The sequence below is a fragment of the Rhea americana genome, unplaced genomic scaffold (assembly GCF_003343005.1).
Source record: "Rhea americana isolate MKP2758 unplaced genomic scaffold, rheAme1 scaffold_103, whole genome shotgun sequence".
In the NCBI taxonomy this organism is placed as follows: Eukaryota; Metazoa; Chordata; class Aves; order Rheiformes; family Rheidae; genus Rhea; species Rhea americana.
The window spans coordinates 2543220-2559656 of NW_028185073.1; the positions used below are offsets into that span (position 1 = coordinate 2543220).

Sequence of the window (16437 nt, forward strand, 5' to 3'; positions counted from 1 at the left end):
ACATTCAGGTTACCTGAGACACCTTTTGCTTTCATGTGAAAAGTCAAATAGATTCCATTTACATCTATGCCCCTAAAATATAAGGCATGGTCAAACTTAATTCAACACAGTAGGTGCCACATTCTTTTCTTTAAAAATTCCCCTATGCAAAACAATAATCAAAATCTTATATATCTGTAAGATGAATATCTATATGATGAATAGATATTCAATTGATATACAATTGTTTTATCCACCAGCATTAAGGAATCATTTATAAGAGAATTAATTTTTAATGAACATTTCGATGTGTCACATAAATTTTCAGCAATGATGGCAAACAGCACATAACCCACTGAAATGAGCTGGGGAAACGATGAAAACATTTAGGAATTATATAAAAGCAAAAACATAAATAAAATTGGTTAAGTGAACCCATTAACTTGTAAATATGAAATGGCTGTAAAAAATAACTTTGAAGCTATGAGCTACTGTAAGCGTAATGCAAATATTGATTTTTATTTTGGAAGAAATGAGTACATTCTGAATATTTAATAATAGAAAAATTGATACAAAACATTGATTCTACAATGTCTAGGGAATTAAAACTATTTAACAGCAATCAGTATACTTATCAACGAGGCAATAAAAACAGCCTACCAATATGTTCATCTTTGCACAGATGTTATTTAATTTGTCAAAAGAAAAACATTGACTTTTTATTTCCTTTGCTACTCCTTTGTACATACTACATTAGTGAAAATGTCAGATCAGACTCTAAGGATCTCTGAAAATAGAACACGTTCTGCTTATTTGGGTTTCTTACTATTTCAGTGGGAGAAAGGAGACAGGGAGAGAAAGAAAAATGTTTAAAATGACTAGAACTATTTGCTCAAACACTGTAAGATCTAGTTGTTGTTTCTCCAACACTTAAATGTAACCTATCCTTTTATATTCTTTTTCTTGTTTTCTACTCATTTAAAAAAAATAACCAAACATATCCCAAATTTTAAAAAGCAGAGACTGACAAAGTTGTTATTATCCTGAACTTTTACAGAAAGACAAACATTTTGAAGGTAGTCCTACGAGCTTTTTTAAAATTGAATCACTTACGAGTAATCAGTATCAACAATGTACAAAGCTTCCTTTGCTCAATCAATGTACACTCTTGATTTTCAAAAGTTGAGACTGATACATGAATATACTCCATCCTAAGAAATAGCAAAGGTGTGAAATAGGAATTAGCTGCTGGAGACCAGAACTGGCAAGCCCTATAACTTTCAAAGGAAAAGGAAACTAACTTGATTCAATAGTTTACAGAAATCCAGTGTTAATGTCGAAGTCTGAGTTTCTCATTATGCTTTTATAAAGTATCAGTCTCAGCTGGCTACTCCAAAATACAGAGTATATGACAGCGGGGAGCAGTGGAGAATAAGTAAATAATCAGAAGTAAGGCAAAGGAAGAATTCCTATGGAAAGAAAGGAGATGAATTTGGATACAGCTCTTCATGCCTTCTGCAAGATAGAAATACCACTGTCAGTGGTATTAGAATATCATGATTATTCAGTAGCATCAAAAGTTTAGTAATAGTTGAGAAGGGAAGCTCAATGCAAGATAACAGTTGTGTTAGGAATGAGGTGGCATATGTACAGTCTTACTGAGAGCAATCTCTTCAGAGAACTGTGATCCCAGTTTCTGAGGAAATAAGATAAATCATTTGTGAAAAGTATCTATTACACAGCCCTTTAAAAATATTTGGAGAAAATACATAAGATATCTGTGCAATCCCCGCTAAGTATTAGTTTTTTTAAAAAATGAACAAAATACTATAATGTTAATTGGGAGATTTTATTCTGGCTAAGTTATTCATTTTGTGAGCTTTGCAAACACATATTTCACTTCATGGCTGGACAGAAGACAGTCAAAATAAACACGTAATTGAACTTACCTGGGCAGAACTCACAGGTGAAATTTAACAGAATTTTGCCAAGTGTGGCTGATAAGGCAGAAAAGGAAAAGTTGGTTTCTTACCCACAAAGTGGGTACACAATCTATTGATTGGGTTACAGTCTGCACAGTCCACAACATCATTTCTTAGGAGCAGAAAGGTAGAAAAGAGTTCCACATAAAATGATCTGAATGTAAAGCAAAAGTCTTCTTGCATTTTTGTAGCATAAAACATACTTCTTAGAAAAATATTCATCTCCAGTTTGCTGCAAAGTTCTGTCAGGCCTAAATTTCTCAATTTTCATTGCAGCTTTTTTTCTTAAGCACTCAATTTGTTTCTCAGAAAAAAAAAAAAAAAAAAAAAGAGAGAGATGTTTTAACTGACAATAGGTCAGCCTTTCTCTCACCAAACAACATTCTTATTTCATTGTTTCTTGTTTCATTGCATCATCTTCACTGCCATTTCTAAATGCTCAGTACTTCACTTAGCTTTACTTATGTTGTTTAAATAGAGAGCTAGTCACAGCATGTCTAAAGAGCGCTTGTTTATGGACATCTGAGAATCTGAATGTTGTTGCTGTAGGCTTAGAGATGTTAAGGACTCAACCGGCATTGAAGATTTTCCTCTTAGGTGTATTTGAATGAACCAGTGTGATAAAAGAATCTAATCAAAAAAAAAACCTTTTTCACTTTATAAAGGAATATCTGAAAAYACATGCTTATGAAATCATGACAATACAAAACTATGGTCCTGTCAGCAAAGAAACCCCATAAAAATAAAAGACAAGCACCAAGAAAATAGAGTAAAATGTCAAACACCAAAACTAAAAAGCACACTCACACTGATTCTGTTTTTCCAGAGATGTTCACATTTTTCTCTTTTCTCTTACTGAAGGTATAACCATGTATTGGTCAATAAACAATTAAACCATTATACCATTACAGAGTCTTTTGAGGTGGCCAAGCAGTATACTACCTTTAAACTAGTACAAGCCTAGATAATTGATTACAAATTGAATGGAAGAAATTAAGTCTTGGAAAAGTAAGGTTTGATTAGCCAAATCAAGATTACAGTGCTTTTCCTCACTGCAAGGCTGCCCACTACCTGCAGCAATACCACACTTCTCGCTACTATAAATTACCCTGGCTGTCATTTTTTTTTGTATTTATCTGAGTTCCTTCATCAAACATTCATTGCACCCCAAAATAAAAATTCTTTTGCTTAAAAAAAAAAAAAAAAAGAATTGAAGAAGAAAGCACTAAGTTTCTAAATACTCAGGGACTCACTGGAGACCAAAACAGTATATGTAAATTAATATAGTCCGTAGTACCTCAACATCATGTAAAAATTACAGCAGTCTTCAACAACTGAAAAAACACTAAGAACTCTCATCAGTCCTTCAACATCAGTTGCAGGAAAGAACAGAAGAAAAAGCTTTCAGTTATGAATAACCGATTAACATCATCATTGATCTACAGTTGCTTCATATTCAGCAGTATGACCTATGAATAGTAAATCATGTAATTTCACAGATTTTTTGCATTTTGGCTCCATATTCATAATCAATAATTTAAAATAAATTCAAGTCTTTTTCAGAAAATTCCTAGTACTCTCATATATTTCAAGTCTTGGATACTCCAATTAGAACTATTTCAAAACTTGGTAAATTAAACATTCCCGTGGTCTCAGCCTCTGAATTAACAATTTCCAACCAGAAGAGTGACTGCAATCACTGCAGTGACTGCATTGAAAGACTGCAAGGGTTTAAGATCTTCAAAAAAATATGTGAAAACATATTAAAATAATTTTTAGTGCTTCTATTGTTCATATTTTCATATTGGGAAGAATTGGAGGTTGTTTCAAAAATATTAAGACACTGGGTTAAAATAAAATTCTGAGAGATCTCCCAACAAAGCAAAAACACAAAAGGTGTACTGAACTCATTGCTGTAAGAAAACCCAAGATTTCAATATTCTGAGGCAAGTAAGTAGAGCAAAAGATGACAGATCGTTTACCAGATTCCATTTCTTCCAGGAAAGATATTAACAATACGCAAAGCCTGAAATGGCATTCAGAAATACTTTTGAAAACTATGGAAGTAATCAAGCAGCTTTCAACATTTTTCAAAGCCCTGCAACGCTGTCTAACATGCTGTAGGTGACCCTGTTTGAGCAGGGGGGTTAGACTAGATGATCTCCAGAGATCCCTTCAAACCTTACCCATTCTGTGATTCTGTGAAATACTATTTAAGAGATTTAAACAAAGGAAATATGAAAATCAAAACTGAAAAATCTCTTTGAATAGATTCTTATTTGAAGGATACGTTACGAATTTAATTCAGTCAAAGTTGCATCTCTACATTAAGAGTAATAAGTGGCAAAACACAGAACATAATGAATGAAATGAAAATACAATTAAAGTTTCAATAGTTCAAAATGATGTAGTAAAAATGGCTAGTATGAAGGAAAGTAGATCAAGAAYCATTCTGGAAATATGAAAAAAATGAGTGTCATTTTCCTGTATTTTTCTAATTAGCAGCTGATCACCTTCCTTCTCTCAGATGATATCAGATTGAGGCATATGCTGCTAAATTAAGTAGTCCTCATTTAATTCACTAAGAAAAATTCTCTTTTATTTAATAAGCAATTTTCCTTGTTTTCTGCTAGTAAACAGCAACCTTCCTGAATGGTAGTTACCTGGAATGAGGTACAAGGTGTAATTGTTTGAAGCTGATGCRTTCGTATTTATGATACTCACTATCCTTTAAAATGCCTCAAAAAATAGTCTATTTGTCCAGTATAACATGTGATCTGTTCTGTGAACATTTTTCAATGCCTGATGGTACAGATTACCAGTTGACAAGTCATTCATTCATCATTTTACTTTTATAAATAGTTCCTTGAGGTGAAAACACACAGTAAAAATAAAACAAAAAAAAAGACCAAAAACATTTACTGTGGAATATTCTCTTCTATTTTCATTTTAGCACCTTACTCAACAATACAGCTTCAAAAGTGAAAYTTTCACAGCTGACGTGTATCAAGTTTGTTGTTGTTCTTTTGGGGGATGGTGGATTCAAACTTTTCTATCAAACAGCTGCTTGCAAAGGCTGTAAATAATGTTAGTGAATTGCCATTTATTAAAGTTAAAAGCAATGGGCTAATCTTGATAAAACCRAATTTATTTATTCCTTACTCTGAAACAGTTTAGTGTTCTGTAACCAGTAATAATATTCGTAATTCAGACTTGGAATACATTTCCAAAAGTAGGAACATCTTCAGATAGCAAAGTATATATATGCAGCCTTACTACTCACCAATTTTAATCTTTGCAAAGGTATTCTGCTTGTGTCTATTGGTGTACGCTCTGTGACATTACCAAATCTGACTTCTGGGATGGCAATGGCACACATTACATGTGCCCACCTGTGGAAAGTGACAAGTAAAGAATATCACCAAAGGAAGACACAGAAATGCACGTATTAAGAAATACAATAGCCCTCAGTAATATACATCTATCCTTCATTATTTTCATTTAAAATTTAAGGTCTATTTTATGTTCTGCATTAACTTAAAAGATAACTTCAAGTAGCATTAGCAATTATTTGAAATATTGTCACTGCATTTCAGAAAAGAGAAGATCCCCATAACAAGCAAAATTTATTTTGTTAATAAACTAGTGTCAATGAAATATACCAAAGTCCTTCCCTTGCCAGTTATCAGTACAAGGTCATCAACTCCAGGTGTTTTCTTACTAAGATTTCTTACTCTTCTTTCAAACATATTCAAGAATCTTAATAGTAATACAACTTGGTATAAATATTATTGCAGGCTGAGCTTTATTTTATTTTTCTAGGTGGCTGGTTTATTTGATTTTTGAAGTACGAAGTTTTTGCAATTGTGTTAACTGTATGCATACATAGTTCATGCCATTTCATTTGTGAGTAATTCATCACCTATAGCATTTTGGGTTAACATTATTCAGATTTTAGTAACTATTCTTAAATAGCACACGTGGTCACAAGATCATGTATCTATCAAAGCATAATATATAGTATACTATCAGGACATTCTGTTTCCATATACAAAAGCATAGAAGCTGCTATCCCTGAAATGCCCAAAACGAACTAGATCCTTGCCATTAGTGAAAACACCTGACAAGTGCTTAGGACTAGTGCTACATGCAAGACTTCCATTCAAATTCAAGTGGCTTGTCAGATGAATCAGGATTACACTATGTGCCTTCTATTCTCATTAAGGAGCACTGCTCTACCCTTCAAATAGAGACCCCCAAAAAAGTCAATGGAATAATTCATGTTGTAAAGTACATACCATATTAACTAAAAGTAAAAGCCAAGATAATAGAATTTTTATTAAGAAAAAGTAGCTTTCTGAGGCTACATCTAAAATATTTGGTGGAGTAAGGGGGAGGCAGATAACAAGACAGAAATGAACTCCCTAAAATCTGAAGAAAGGGGGATAGAGGAATATTTCCATTCTTTAACTCTAATGCTTGCTTTATAACATACTATCCTGCATTATTTATCTCATCTCATTACTCCATTTGCTCATTTTTCCAAGCTCCATATTCTTGCCTCATTTCACCTGCTGTAGGTCTTCAGAGAGATATATGACATAAACATCGTAGCAGATCAACAGGAATGCGGGTTGGAGCCAAAAGTGAAAAGAGGCAACACAGCAAAGTAGAAATCATTTCACTTTCCTGCACTACAGAGTGGTGCTATTTCAACCACTCATATTTGACAATAATATCTGTAAGAGTATAAAAAGAAGTATAGGGACCAGGCACACCACTGTCATCTGATGTTGAGGTTGTATTGGCCAAAGTGTGATAAGAAAGCTGTATGCAAAGATGACAATAACCATTAGTAAATTATATTACTCAGCCCAAATTAAAGCAGATAGAGCTTGTAGCTCTATCATTCCATTATTCTGACTATTCTATGTTCCAACTTACAGAAAAAATCTTGCTTACAGATTTTTATTTTTTACTAACACTGTTTCTTTTTATTGCTGCCTTCCTCAGTACAAAAGTACAGTGTCTTACTGCAATGTGTCTTACCATCTAATGTTTATGTGGACAGAAATGTTGTAAATAAAATAGCTCTTCAATCCATCTATATTTCAAGCTTTTATAGATTTGATATGCTCAACTTACTAGAATTCAGAAAAAGTGCTGTGTCCCCTGGGAAGAAGGAATATCAGCTCTCCTATGTGCCAAAGTCGTTACCCTCAACCACTTCTGATTTAACTGTAATACTCATCCTGCATCTTTAGTCAGTGTTTTAATCAGAGAGAGAATAGAGGGGAAGGAAGAAAAAGAAGGGAAAATCTATGTTGGATTTTACATTTCTTGGGGAAAAAAAGATGTAATTGCAACACACTCATACATGTTTGGAACAGTAGGTAATGCTCAAAGAGATATGAAGGTCCAGATTAAGTGCAGATCAGGGACTCAGTGTTGTATAGCAACTGTCATGTGTTATGGAAACAGGAAGCAAGAGTAGAAATAATTCTACRGAAGTCTCATTTCAGAAATTCGTAACAAAAACCTATAGAGAGATGTAATGCAAAAGCAAAGACTTTAAGCATAATCATGTAGAGAAAGTCACTTGCTTCAACCTCTCTGGAGGATTTTCCTATGAATCAATCTTATAAAGCATATTTCTGAAATATTTTAGGTAAAGCACAAAAAAGATGCGTTTTCAAGGGTTCACCATGCAATATCAACAGCAAGCATCAAAAGGACAATGCTAAATTCTACTCAGATGACTCTTTCTTGCTTTTATTTTATTTTAATGAGAAAGGCAAGTAGGGAATAATGGTTTATGGCAGTTTAAAGTGACACTGAAAAGCAGTTGAATATTTTAATGAATGGGTCAAAACATTCTTTAATTTGATAACAACATTTTTTGAAGATAAGATTTGGCTCGTAAGTTTCAAGTAAAACTTTCTATTCAGTGGCTAATTTAAAAAATTAGGCAACCATTTCCAAATCACTGATAGCTATTCCAGGTAAGTGGTAAAAAATATTGCAGGTAGATGATCTCTTATCACTGAACTTATCACTTTATTCTCAGTAAATCACAGTACATCGCAAAAGGTTAAAAAAAAAGAGGTCTGCACTATACTATTGTAGTTAAAAAGAACACTTAATTATGCAAAGATCCAGAATGCATAAACTGTTCCACTACTGGGCTTGAAGAAATATTAAGCTGCAACATTTTCTGTTTTATTGTTTAAGGTTATTTCATGTACAGTACTATCATCAAAATGCACACAAAAATATTGRTTCTGTTAATAGTATGATGTCAGCAATAATACTACTTTTGAGAGTGTGTGATAAAAATGTATTAAAAAACACTTTAAATCTAGCATCATTTTTTAAATGATTCAGATTAATTGATTTAAAATATTTGCTTCTAACAACAGTTTAGAGGTATTACATTACATATAATCAGAGATCTTCAGGATTAAAGAAGAAAATATGCTTCACTATTTGATAAGATTTGCCCATGCAAACAATCCCATGCGAGCTCTCATGTGCCTTCTTTACCAACTGACCAGCAGCTTGGAATCTGGGACAGTGCAAATAACAAAAATACCCTGTATTCTGACATCTACTTTCATAAATGTCAGTGGCACATTTCAATAAGAGTAACTTTAGTTCTGCAATAATTCAACTTAAATGGGCACTATTAAGTAACAATATTTGCAAATGTTCTTTATATGAGAATAGACTGTAAATAAAAAGTTTTAAAAATGTATATACCATCTTGAAGTATATATTACTTACTTCTTGTCAGTAGTTTGCTTTAATGCACCACCTCTCAAATTGCAGAGACAACATTCCTAAAATAAAAATAGTGCAGAAACAAGTGACCTTCACTGACTGGCTTTAGTTTTACTCAGCTGATATTATGGATATGCAAATAGTTAATTAATTACTAGCTTACAATCTGCCATTTTAAGCATTACATTTCCTTATATAAAGAATACAGAAATATTCTTACAAAAAGAGTACAAATACTCTTACAAAAAGAGTAATAACTCAAAAGAATTGAACAAAAATAAATTTTAAGTATTACCCTTGAACAAACTGTCAGAATTACTAAAAGACATAGCAAATGAAAGTGTATTCAATCAGTGCTACAACAGAAAGGTTGGAACTACCATGCAGCGCACTAAGTTAAAACAAATTGAGATAACATATAATTAGCTTAATAAAAATTACTGGGAAATCTTTGATTTATACTCCACCGATTCAACTCAAATACCTTGAATATCTGCTGCTTCCTCCTTACAGCCCTCAAATTTATAAACCTACAGAGTACAGGGCAGGTTGTGACTTCACTTTGTGCAAAAATCCCTTTGCTGTGGAATAAGTTCACTGCCCTGATCTTCAGTCCCTCTCCATCTGCTTTCAGGGGACTCAGCAATGCATACTTCAGTGGTTCCAGAGAAAATGCCAAATAAACAGGGGCTTTCCTATACCTACTTAAAACTGTGCCCTTAAACAGATGCACMACTTTATTTATTTTCCAATCTTCTCCTCTCTTATCTTCATTCCCTTCTACCCTGACTATGACCTCTCCACTTTGTCCCTTGAAAAGGATGGGAAAGTCTTTTTACTGACATTTATTTTTTATTTATTTTTATTTATTATTTATTTTACGTGTACTTCTCTGTACAAGCACAAGCAGAGAGAGATCAAAACAAGCTTCCTACAATTCTAGATTCACATGTCAGATAAAGTCTTATGTACCAATTCCTATTTTAGTTTCAAATCATTAGTCTATGATGCTGTTGAACTACTGAACACAGTAGTTCTTTTCATTCTTTTATCTTTAAAATACTTGCAGATTCTCCTGTTATCCTACCCTCTTGCTGTACTTTTCTTTAAGCAATTAAATTCCCTCAAAGTCCTATCTTCAAATCTGTTTACTACATTTGTTGTACTTCTTTGGACATCACTAAAATAATGTGTTGCTGCCATCCAAGCAGGTATACTCTCAAGTGTTGTCCTAACAGAGCCCTGTGAAAAACCACTACTACCTTATTCTGAATATGGTATTTTGGTTTCACAAGCAATRCCCAAGTGGAGAAGTTACTGAACTACATAAGGGTGAGAAAAAAGCTTTCCTACTATATGCTAAGTAATCACATTGTTTAGGCTTTATGCACTTGAATTCACTTCATGATGAACTGATTCCAATACAATATGAGAAAAATTCCATTAAATACATGAAGGGCTTAGTGCACTGTTTCCAGTAAAGTACCACTAAAGTCATGGAAAATTTGAAGCCTTGAGGTCACATCACACAGAGAAAAAATTGTATTTTATCTTTGAAGGTCATCTAAGTGAAAAGATAACTTTTAAGTAGTTAAAAAAATTGTGCTGCAAGAAATGAAAAAAAGGATTAGATTCTAAATGAACATTCAGTTCTCAAAGGCAAGCACTTATACATGAAATTATGGCACGAAACAGTCTCTAGGACTTCTTCACACCTACCCATGAATTCAGAGGACTGGTTAGCATGACCATGGGGTAACCATTCTACACTGCATCCTCTCCATTCTTATTTACTGTTCCTAGAACCTTGCTTAGAGACCAGCAGAGGAGAGATCAACTCTTTCTCAGTTCTTCCCTTGGCTAAATTTGAYACCTTAAGGGAACGGGTCATGTCTTCTGCTACCAGCTTTTTTTTTTTTTATCTTTATGAATAGAGCTCGCCCACCACTGTAATAAGCTCCAAGACCTACTGATCAAAGCAATGCTCTAAAATAAGTTTTTCATTTTTATATATGACTGTGGGAGATAAAAAGAGTGAAAGTACATGGGAGGCTCCTCTTAGACCACATGGGAGTACCAAAGTAAATGAACTAACTGGCTTAGAARGTAATACCCAAAATGGAACAGCCATACAGGAAGAGGCAAATATCACAATCTCCTGCAAAAGGAACCATGCAGGACTTTTTGACAAACTGATCCCAAACTCATCTACAGTTCTGCAGGAACTTGAAGCTTACAATGTATATGTAGAATAGTATCTGTTGGGGGAAGAGAGAACAAGTCTGACTCAATAGATATTTTTGTGGGGGCAAAAACAGCAGTCATGCTCATGATTCAGATGTAAAAGTCTCCTCCACTTCTTTTTAATTGAAGCACTTTCTTCATGTTTGCTGTAAAAAATCCTTTAATTGACTGCTTCTCTATTTCACATTCATGTTTCATGTTCTTATTCCAATTTACTTTAAAATTCAATACCTGAATAATGTGAACATTTTTTGCTTGTAGTAAGTGTTTTTCTTTTTTAAGAAAAAACTTAGTGTGATCCCTTGCTCTGTAAGTTGTTGATGCAACTAGAGTCCAAGGCCCTAAAAAAAAGTTCCACAAAAAATTAAGCTAAAATAACATASGGAAAAAATCCATATAAGATATTACAAATAAATTCCTTTGCAGATTTCCCATCTCCTAACCACTGCAAAAATAAAGAATTGAGAATTATACACTGCAAGAGACATTAGACACAATCCTCACTCCCTAACCACATTCCTTTTCAAAGAAAGCCTATAAAAATCTTTGATGAGTAGACAGTAAGGACCAGGCAATACAGAAATTTTGTTTTCTGCGGGATATAGACCATTATAACTTAGGCTCTAAGAACAAGAAATTGTCAGTAGTGTTCATAGCAAACCTGGGTGGGAAGACACATAGATTAAAAGTCCATCAGATCTATTCCTCAACTCAGCCATGCACTGCAGAATATTCTCCTGCATCCACCTGAAATGGCTGTTACTTTACCTCCAATTTAACCACACCGCAGACAATGAAAATACAGGGAAAATAATGCCTARAAAGGCTTAAATTTAAATTAAAAGCTTAATAAATTCAGTAGTTCTTAGTGCAGGTTTACCAGATATGGACAGCAGTTAAATCGGATGTATATTAGCAATTGTTACCAATGCCCTTACAGAAAATGAGAGTATTTGTGCACCCATCTGTGCCTTCTGTCCGGGTGTAAAAAACAGAATAGCTACCAACTTCGTTACAGAGCATCAGCTTTGAACTTATCCAATTTCTTACTCACTATTGCTTCCCAAATCCTTCACACAGTAACTTGTATTTGCACTAAATAATGACTTCTTCTTAAACATATTATTTTATATTTGTCTAAATTACATTTTAGACAATTTTAAAATGCTCATCCACTTAAAAATCTCCAGAACATTCTAGAATCAAAAAAAAAAGCTTTCTTCCAGTATCCATATAAACTAGGCCACTTCCATATAATTCACAAGCGTTATTCTACTAGTGTTCCCTTCATCTTTTAGATTTTTAGTGAAGACAATACTTTTTTTGTTGTTGATAATACAAACCATAATTGTAGTTCCTGGTCTGGACACTCTTCCTTGCTTATAACGATACAGCGAATTTTGCAACCAGCGTTCCTAATCTGTTTTGGTTTTCACTTCTCTGTTACAGCCACAACTAGGAACTGCAGGAAAAGCCTAAAGTCAATGTGAATTAAGCATGCTTCCTTTGATGTATAAATCCAAAAGACAGATCACATGGTTGGAATGATATGTCATTACTCAGCTGTAACTGTATATTAATTATTGTTGCACAAATGACTACTACAAAAAAGCCTGATCAAAATTTCTTATACTTTGAAAATATGTATGGTTGTCTCTGAGTACCTTTTACACTCTGTCAAAATCCAACACCACTCTGACAGCAACACTCATAAAAAGCAGTTTCTACTCTTCTGTATTTCCATACTTCATCAGCAATAATATTCTCTATGAGACAAGAAGCTGCCTAATACTGAGAAGAAATGGTATGCAGACCAGCAAAAGCAGAAGGACATATAAACAAGTCAAATAATGATTACTCCCTTGGAAAACTATGCACATGCCCCACGCTGTCCTTTTTCTTGTTAAATTAGTCTCTCTTCTTTCCACTAAGACCCTGTAAATTACAATGGCATCTTCAAAGAACTGCTTTTATCTAGTTAAAGGAAATGTAAGTGGATACTGATTACAGTGAATAATAACGTAATCAATCTGAAAGGTTGGAGCAAATCTATCCAGTAAGTTTGAAGAAATGAATTTGTAAAAATCTCTTGATAAATTTTGAATACTAAAAAAATCCAAGAAAATTGTGATTTAGTGAAAGTCATTATGTRTGAAGCAAAGAAAGAAGCTATTTGTTCACTTCTAACCATCTTTCCTCGCATATTTCTTCCCTCAACAGCTAAATTCTGTAGATACTTTTGATAATATTGTGTCATTATGCATCTGTAAATAAGACAAAAAGGATACAGAATAATGAGGCTGAACAGGACTTTGAAAGGCTATCTGGTGCTTCTAAAAGACAGAATCAACAGAACACATTATTTCTCATGGATTTTGTCAGACGTGTTAAAAAACTTCCTCATAAGTTCTGGTGACATARTCTTCAAAATTTCCCTAACAAACTCTTTCAGCACTTCAATATCACTGTTCTCAAGAAGTTTCTATTAATGTATAACCTATAACTTCCTTGCTGTGGTTTAAGCCTGGGTTTTCTTTTGATTCATGCATTATAAAAATAAACACCACATTGTTCCTTTCCTTTTTTCCATGTCCTTCCATGTACACCCTCTTAGTAGGYTAAACAACCTCAATTTTTTCACTCACCATCTTCTTCTGAGGCCATTTTCTCCCCTCTGAAATGTAAGAGAGCAAAAGCCTCCACGATGCCAGGCAAAACTGCCAGGCAAGACTCCTGTCTGGCATGTCACTTCTTGCATATCTTGCAGCACCTGCCAAGCTCATGCTTTAACCCTCAGAACTTCTTCTGCAGCAGCTGCTTGTATCAGTGCTCCCCACCCTTATATCTGTGTGAGTATTCTAGCTTCAGTATTTTGCACTTTTCCTTTTTTTCCAGAATATTTCAATAATTGACTATGATGCTGTTTGCTTCCGATTATCTTTACTCARACTTCACTTAAAAAGTACTTGGATTTGACTAATAACGGCTGCAACAGTTTCTGCACCAGGGGTAACTGAGCAGGTTGTGGTTGTTCAGCATGGGATAGAGAAGATAAGAGGTTGACAGGCACCAATAAAAGCTTGAGCAGCATGGAAAGGGTGATTGACTACTTCAACACAAGAACTAGATTGCTGCTACCACAGGAGACCAGAAAGCAGCAGGTTCTAAACAAACAAAAATGTCTTCCATAAGCTTACCACATATAGATGCTAACAGTTCACACTGCTTGAAGAGTAGGACACTATTTACCCAGTCAACAATGTATTTCCACCCTCCTTGTTAACTATTTTTTCTGTGCCTCTACTGATTCTAACTAGTGTCTAGAAGCACGTAAGAATCTAATGACAGTGTTTAGGATAGGTAATTTTTTCTTTTTTCTACAAATTCATCCAGCAAGAGACCAGAATAATTGCTTTCCTTTCAAGAGTAAACCATTGCAAAGTTGTGTCAGAGTAATGCTGACTTAGCAGTCTCATTAGAAAGTAGCTGGATGGAAGAAAATCACTACTTAATACAGACTTTTAACCTTGAACTCTGCCACAGCCAAGTCACACCCATACAATTTGAATGGATGAGGTAGAGCAACAATTTTTGCTTTCTTCAAGTCAGTGTGGTGGGCTTTTACAGAGCAGCACTTGAACTCAAAATAGATGCCCKTAGTTACCATCTTCTCTCTCAACTGCTTCGTAATGCTCAAGATACAATCTCTCAATATTAACCCAGATGTGCATTTGGGTATGGCACTGCTCCCTTTTCAGCTATCTCATTTACCCAGCTCATTACTACTTCAATGTTAAATAACACTTTTGCGAGTTTTATTTTCAGAAACTGTTCGTTAATGAGTATTTTAATTTTTCCACAGCAGCAGGATAATCTTCACTTTGAAACCAGCTTTTGAGATTATTTAGTTTTAATTCAGAGTATGTTGCTGTATTCCCTTTAAGCATAATACCTTAAAATCAGATTTCTAGGAACAGACTTCTAGCTTTGGGGGGAAATTCTTAGAAATAACAAATTACAAACACATTAGAAGTAGTTTAGTAAAAGGATTCACTAGCATGTCTGGAAACTCCATTACTGGCAGAGTTGCAAGATGCTACCATTTTAAGTCATTTTCAGTTGTTTATAAATGTTGCCAAATTTTCACTGTCATCTGCCTCAGTAGTGCCTCTATTTTTTTATTAAAAATAGGATTTTCAAGAAGATCGTTTTAATCATTGGTTTTCTTAGAAAATATTAGAGGAAAAATGTTATTCTGTCCACAAGAATAAATTATCCTTTTTCTTTTTTTTCTTTTTTTTTTTTTTTAACAGTTTGTAGATGCTGAAAGTTGATACTGATTGAACAGCCTGGCTAGTTTCATGAAAGAGAAATCCATCAAGTGTTACTGTTCATTTAATGCATAGACACTACTTTGGCTAAGGCAGATTTAGAAACTGTAAGTTTGAAAAAGGTTCTTGAAATTTGCAAGTGATTGCACTTCTGCTGTAGATAAGCAATTTTACTCTTTCTGATGTATACAAATCTGTTCAAGACATCCACCTGTGAGAATTCAAAGTCTGCACAACCTCAACTACCAAATTTGCACAGTTCAGAAGCGAAATCCCTCAAGTATTCAGTTTGCCTTGAGATTGATCCAGGGATGGCCAGAAATTTCCTCATAACAGCAGCTCCCGTGTCATATCAGGCTGTGACAACACTGCAGAGAGTAAGTAGTCTTTTTTCCTTTAGGTCTCAATGACATAGCATTGTTGGCTGGATAATATATACAAGTAGAGTTATCTGCCCAAATGCAAAAGGAAAGAAAGAGTAGAATGCAATCAGAAAACTTGGAAGATATTTATTGGGAAAAAATGACTACTCATAAGCATCCCACTGAGAAAGATTAGAGACAAACTATTTCTTAAGAGAAGTCAAAATGAATGAAAGCTGCCTCAAAAAAATAAAAGAAGAAAACCATAAAAAGTATCAAAGTGAGGTGGATTGAGAACTGGTTGAAAGGCAGAGCTCAGAAGGTTGTCATCAGCTGGCGCAAAGTCTAGTTGGAGGCCTGTGGCTAGTGGCATCCCCCAGGGCTCAGTACTGGGTCCCATCCTGTTCAACTTCTTCATCAATGACCTGCATGAAGGGACAGAGTGCCTCCTCAGCAAGTTTGCTGATGATACCAAGCCAGGAGGAGTGCACCTGAGGGCCGTGCTGTCATTCAGAGAGACCTGGACAGGCTGGAGAGTTGGGCGGAGAGGAACCTCCTGAGGTTCAACAAGGGCAAGCGCAGAGTCCTGCACCTAGAGAGGAATAACCCCATGTAGCAGTACAGGCTGGGGGCTGACCTGCTGGGGAGCAGCTCTGCAGAGAAGGACCTGGGAGTGCTGGTGGATGACAGATTGACCATGRGSCAGCAATGTGCCCTTGTGGCCAAGAAAGCCAGTGGTCTCCTGGGGTGCACTAGGAA

General features: G+C 34.7%; 1 protein-coding gene across 6 annotated transcripts in view; it reads right to left on the reverse strand.

Moving 5' to 3' along the window:
* Positions 1 to 16437, reverse strand: part of KDM4C (lysine demethylase 4C) — a 254335-nt gene that overhangs the window by 62987 nt on the left and 174911 nt on the right. For all 6 annotated transcript variants that reach the window (XM_085307133.1, XM_085307119.1, XM_085307141.1 and 3 more), the window contains 2 exons: positions 8745 to 8800; positions 5245 to 5353 (listed from right to left, as the gene is read on the reverse strand). In XM_085307133.1, coding sequence (XP_085163259.1) covers positions 5245 to 5353; positions 8745 to 8800 — 165 coding nt within the window. The remainder of the gene's footprint in view (positions 1 to 5244; positions 5354 to 8744; positions 8801 to 16437) is intronic.